General features: G+C 59.4%; 1 protein-coding gene across 1 annotated transcript in view; it reads left to right on the top strand.

Annotated features, from left to right (window-relative positions):
* Positions 1–3499: 3499 nt before the first annotated feature.
* Positions 3500–6000, top strand: part of COL27A1 (collagen type XXVII alpha 1 chain) — a gene marked incomplete at its 5' end in the record, with an annotated part of 145297 nt that continues 142796 nt past the window's right edge. Inside the window, one exon of the mRNA XM_079706055.1 lies at positions 3500–3564. Within this exon, the coding sequence (XP_079562181.1) occupies positions 3500–3564 (65 nt within the window). The remainder of the gene's footprint in view (positions 3565–6000) is intronic.

The following is a 6000-nucleotide window of genomic DNA, read 5'->3' as shown; positions in this document are numbered from 1 at the left end:
CCCAAAGGCCACCTCCTCCTGGGAGCCTTCCTTGGTTTCTCTCCATCCCTTAGTCTGCTTGACAATTCAATTCATCTGTATCTCTCTGATAGTATCTATCACATTCTTCTTGTGTTATCTTTATGTGATTGCAGGGGGTTCTCTGGGACATGGCAGTGTCTGATGTCTCCTATCCAGCCCCCCTTCCTTGACCCAAGTTGCTGACCACATTACAAATATGTGTGCCCAGAAAGCAGGACTGTGTACAGATTTCTTTGTCTTCACTCCATAGTGGCAGACCCTCTTCCCCCAGCTTTGTACAGGGGTTTGCACACTGTAAGGGTTAAAGAAATTCATTTAAATTATTAATGGTTTGAGCATCTATTGTATCCCAGGCTACATGCTGGGTGTGGGGACACAGTTAGATCTGACCATGACAATACCATGTGACGTGTGCTACAATATGGGTGTGGAGAAGAGCTCTGAGCTGCACCTAAAAGGACAGAGAGTCTGTGAACAGGCAGAAAGGGGGTTTTGGGGAGAGAACAGCCTGGGAGGAGACAGCATGGACAAGACCTTGAAATTCACCAGCTTGTCCAGAGCCTGGGTCCAGGCATCAGAGAGAGCGGGGCTCACTGCGCAGAATATGAAGTTGGAGAGGCTGGCAAGGATCTGCCCAGAACCCTCTAGCGGCTAAGATTTAAATCATCATGCTCAGCTGCAAAGACAGGAATCAGACTACCTGGGTTCGAATCCCACCTCCACTACCTAACAGCTTAGTGATCTCAGGCAAGTTACTTAACCTTTCAGAATCTCAGTTTTCTCATTTGTAAATGGAGATAACAGGCCTCCCATAAGCGGTGGCACTTAGAACAGTGCCACACCTGGCTCAGGCGAGGCACGTGAGCTGCAAAGTACTAGGGGATGCCAAAAACCCTTTAGTAATGGAGCTTTACATCTAAGGGGGGGGGCAAAAAAACCTCTAAGTAATCAAGATACATAATATTTTAATGCAATACTTAAAAATGTCAAAAATATATCCCCCCAAATCCACGATGAACAAAATACCAAAATTGTAAATAAAGGCAGGATCTCCCTAGTGCAAGGGATGCAGCTCAAAATACATCAACGATTATCGGACTGGGAGTTCGCAGCCTTCAAGAGCCGTGGACTTCTGAAAACCTGAAGAGAACCGGTGGCCCCTCTCCCCAAGAAGAACGCACAAACAGGCACAATTTGTGCAGATTTTCGGGTGTTCCTGCACTTCTGGGGCTCGGCCAGCTGGAGGCTGAGAGCGCAGCTTCAACGTGGACGTGCCGGGGTGGTTCCATGCGCCGTCCAGCCGCCTGCGGGTTCCCCAGCACCGCGCTGGGCCTCCCTCCTGGCAGTCACCGGTGCTCTGCCCCCTGCAGGAAGCAGCGCGCGGCTACGCGGCTTCTTTTTCTGGCTCGCTTGGCTCGCGCGTCGGCCCTCCCACCCCCTTCGGCTTGGGACTTTTCCTAAAGTTGCTGAAACCAGACACCTTGCTCGACCGAGCCCGCGTGCAGCCACGGTTTAAAAGGCCGCCTTCAGCGCCCCCTCCCCGCCCCCAGCGAAGACTTCAAAAGGCCCGGCGGGCGCCGCGGCCCCTGCACCTATGAACCGCCCCCCGCGCCCGGAGCCCGTGCCAGAGTCCGAGGACGCAGAGCGGCCGAAGTTCGAGCGCAGGCGGACCGGGCGGGTGGCGCAGCCCGGCGCGCCCATGCCCCTCCCGGTGCCGCTGCGCTCCGAGCGCCCGCGCCCAGTTTAGGGAAGGGGACCCCGCCCCCCCCCGCCCCCGCGCCCGCGCCCGCGGCTGCGGGGACCCATGAATACAAATGCCGTTAGGCGCCCGAGGAAGGACCGACCGTCCAGCCTCGCATCTAGGGACCCAGTAAGTGGCCCGGGGCTCCTGGAGCGCTGGGGGTACGGGTGTGTGTGTGCGTAAAGGTGCGCGCGTGTGGGGAGGGGGTGCACGTGCGAGGAGTGAGTGTGTTTGTGCCCGCGTGCGATGGGCACTAGCGGAAACCTGTGTGCAAATGGGGGGTAGCGCGCGTGAGTGTGTGCACTTGGGCTGTTACGTGTGCACGTGAAGATATGTATGAGAGGTGTGCACGCGGGTGTGTGCGTTGGGAGGATCTGGCTAGGCTAGGCTAGTATGCATTTGTGCGCGTGTAAGCACTAATGTACATGCGTCTGCGTGTGTGGAGTCCGGGTGTGCGCCAGAGTCCAGACACCCCAGGGTGTGTTTGTGTGAGCCCAGGAGGAGTGCGTGGCTGTGCCTGCATGTGAGTGTGAGTGAGTGTCTGAGTTTGGAGCAAGTGTAGATATGTGTGGGAATGTGTGTATGCACCAGGGAACAAGTCGTGGAAGTGGAGGCGGAGGGGGATTCTGATGCCAGGGCTCGAACTGGGGTTGTGGGTGTGCGAATTTGCCAGGTGTTTGTGGCGGCATCAAGGTGTGCAGTTCTGCGCTCCCTAGTGGGATCTGAGGGAGCCTTTGGTCTACTCTGGGGTGAGGAGGTAGGTTAAGCTCCCATTTCTTACTGCGTGGAGAGGAGAGAGAGAGGAGACCAACATTGAACAAACGCACCCAGTACGTGCCCAGGAAAGTCTGTCCTCCAGGGCGCCCTGAATCTGGGAGGAAAATAGGTGTGTGTATGTGTGTGGTAGAACACTGGTTGTTGTTTTCATGAGAGTCTGGACACTGAGTCCTAGTCCCAGATCTGTCCCTGGAACTCCGGGTTCCTTTCAGCAATAGTATCTGTCTCCTTTCCCCCTCTATCTTTGCCCCCAACTCGGGGACCCCCAGTCTCACGATCTAGCGGTCCCGAATCTCCGAACTGTGATCATCCCGCTGTACAGTCTTGGCCAACTCTTTCCTCTCTGTGAATCTCAGTTTCCCCATCTTTACAGGGGGTCTGGGGGGGTGGGATGTCTCAGCGGGACAGTCGTGGGCCCGCGGAGGCTGTGTCACCGGCTGCGGCCGGCAGGGGGCAGCAGGGGGCAGCAGAGGGCGGCCCGGCGCGGGGAGGAGAGAAGGTGGAGAGCCACCGCGGGCCGAGACTTTAAATCGCCTTCATTTCCCCCAAATCCTTCCTTTTCCTCTCCTCCCCCAGGCCGGCGGGGAGGCAGCTTCCACCGCCCTCCGCGCGCCCTCGCCCGGCCTTGCTCTGCCTCCGGGGACCGCCAGCAGCCCGCCTCCAAAAGTTTGATTTTTTTTCCCCCTGCTTCTTCTTCCTTTTCGGTGGAAGCAGAGAAAAGCGAGGCAGGGGCGAGCGCGGCGCCGGGACTCCTGGGACCATGGGCCTGGCGCGGGCGCCCGCGGGGCCCCGGCCGCGCTGCCTGCCTGCTCGGGCGCCCCTGGGAGCGGGGCTGCGCTGGGGGCGCGGGGGCCGAGCGCTCTGAGCCCGCCTGGCGCGGCGGGGCGGGGGGCTGGCGGCCCCATGGGGCGCGCCCACACTTGCCCCCCCGGGCTCGGGAGCATGAAGTAGGGGCCCGCCATGGGAGCGGGATCGGCGCGGGGGGCCCGAGGCACAGCGGCGGCGGCGGCGGCGGCGCGCGGGAGGTGAGTACCGGCTCGGGGACGCCCCCTCCCCAGCTTCTTGCGGCTCCGGAGGCGGGGGTTCCCCGCCGCGCGGGGCGCTTCCAGAGGAACGTCAGCTTCCTGCTCCTTCCTTCACCCCTGCGAGGCGGGCCGCCAAGGGTTAACGCGGGCAGCGCCCCCGGCCCGGCGAGGGTTGGCGAGAGCGCTGCCCGCCCTGCCCTGCCTGGCGCGGCTGCCCGATCGCCTTGGGGCGGGGGCCGAGCTGGGGAGGGTCCCATGCAGAGCCAGCCCCGGGAATCGGGATTGGGGGTTGGGGGTGGCGCCTGGAGCGGCGGGCGGGGGGCGGGAGGGGGCGATGGGGGGCTTTTTGGATGCTTGGGGGAGGGGGGATCTCCATTTCTGACTGTCTCGGTGTGTTCCAGTGTCAGTGTCCACAGGTCCCGAGCCTGTAAGTCTCCGTTTCTGTCGGTTCTCGGGAAACTTGTCTGCAAATTTCTAGGGCTGCGGGTCTCGGCTTCTGCTGCTGTCTCAGTGTCTGTGTGTCTTTGCACGTCCCCTGTTTCTGGAAATCTTCGCATGTGTGTCAGTCTGTTTGGGTCTGTGTGTCTCAGTGCTCCCCTGCTTGGGGAGGGGCGGGGGGTGGTCCTCAATTCCTGTCCCGCGTGTGAGAGAGGAAAAAGTGTGAGCCAGCATGTCGGGGCATAAAGGGCCCTGGGAGATGACTAATTCGAACCCCTCGTTGCACAGATGTGAGACTCAGGGCCAGAGAGGGGCAGGGAATCTCCAAGGAGGGGCTGGGACCCAGCGGCTCTGACTCCCAGCCTGTGGAGTAGGAGTTGTAAAGGAGGGAGCATGTGCAAGAGGGAGTCACCGCGTGTGGGTGTGTGTGGCAGTGGGCAGGATGGGAGCAGCCCCTCAGGGCCCTGCGGACTGTGGCTCATGCTTACGGCCCAGAAAAGCGCAGAACTTGCTCCCTGTCCATCCTGCCCCCAGGACCAGAGGACATTCCCAAGACGCTGGTCAGGGCTGTAGCTCCGCCCTTGGCCACCATGCCCTGCCCCCTCTGCGCTGGAATCACGGGGGTGATGCCTCCCCCTCTCTTTCCCATGTCTTGGAAAAAGCGGGCTGGCTGAGATTCCCCCGCCCCTCACCGCCACACACACACACACACACACACACACACACACACACACACAGCACCAGTAAGCACACTGCTGACTCATTTTCTCCAGAAGACCCTGTGCCAGGGCAGATGCCAGCGGTTGGGTAGAAAAGTGGTGCCAGGCAAGCACCCCACAGTGGGGCCCAAGCTTTAGGTAAGTGGGCAGTGACGCTGTTTGAGGCCCAGCCTCTGCCTCCCTAACTACTGCAGTGCCCCAAACCCTGTGCCCTCTGGCCCCCTGCGTGCCTCCCAGCTTTGCTCCCAGCCCAGCTTCCATGACACTGTTACGGAGCATCCCTGGCCTCTCTTTCCTTCCCCTTCCTCCCTGTACTCAGAACACTCCCCTCCCTCGTGCTTCCATAAGCCTGCCATCCACAAGGCTCAGCTCAGCAGCCATCAGCACCTCTGATGCCGCACTGAAGGGGGCTTGCCCTCCAAATGTAACCCACGGCCTGCTGAGCACACTCCGCCCATTACTTTATTGGCATAGGCCCTTCCCCCCTCTCTGTGTTCAGGGACCCTCTGGATACCCCACAACCTGCCTGGCACACGAAAATGCCATTTCAGTTGATGGCGGAAATGGAAGCAAAACGCACTTCAGTCAAGCTGTGTGAATCCTACCTCTGCCGTGCGAGCTGGAGCAGGCACCTTGTCTTTCTGCTTCTCCTTTTTCTCATCGCCCCAAACGGGCATCCTCATTCCCAGCCAGAAGGGTTTTTGTGAGTATTAGTGGGACTGTGCTTGTAAAAGGCTTTTAGGACAGGGCCTGGCATGTAGTAAGTGCTCAATAAATGGCAGCTGTTATTTATATTATTATTCACTTCATCTTGAATGGATGTGTGAAACAACTGGAAAATTCTGGGCCGCATCCTGTCCGGACAGATGCCCTGTCTGTGTTCCCATGGAAGAGGTGTAAGGTGTGAAGAAAGCCTGGGCGTGGCTGTCTGGGCACGTGGGGCCTGACCAATCCATGGAGGCAGGTGGGACAGGTTCATCCCCCTTCTCTTTCCTGTGGTCCTCTGGCTGCATCCTTCCCAGCTTACTCCGTGGGATAACAGCCAAGCCCAGAGACCACGGGGCTGCTTTCCTTGTGTTTCTGTGCCCTGGGTCTCAGCTCTGAGCTCACAGTGGATGTTCAAGTTGTGTGGGTCTCTGAGCACCTGTATGTTCTCAGGTAGCAAGGAAAGAGGAAAAACCATGCACACCAGCTGCAGGCTCTGGCCGGCTTCGTGGTCCAGGAGTAACCACACTGGGTGTACTGGCAGAGGGCTTTTTGCAGGAGAAGAGAACACCTG

This window comes from Hyperoodon ampullatus (assembly GCF_949752795.1).
Source record: "Hyperoodon ampullatus genome assembly, chromosome: 6".
Lineage (NCBI taxonomy): Eukaryota > Metazoa > Chordata > Mammalia > Artiodactyla > Ziphiidae > Hyperoodon > Hyperoodon ampullatus.
Note: the sequence above shows the minus strand (reverse complement) of the source record. Positions and strands in the feature narration are given on the sequence as shown.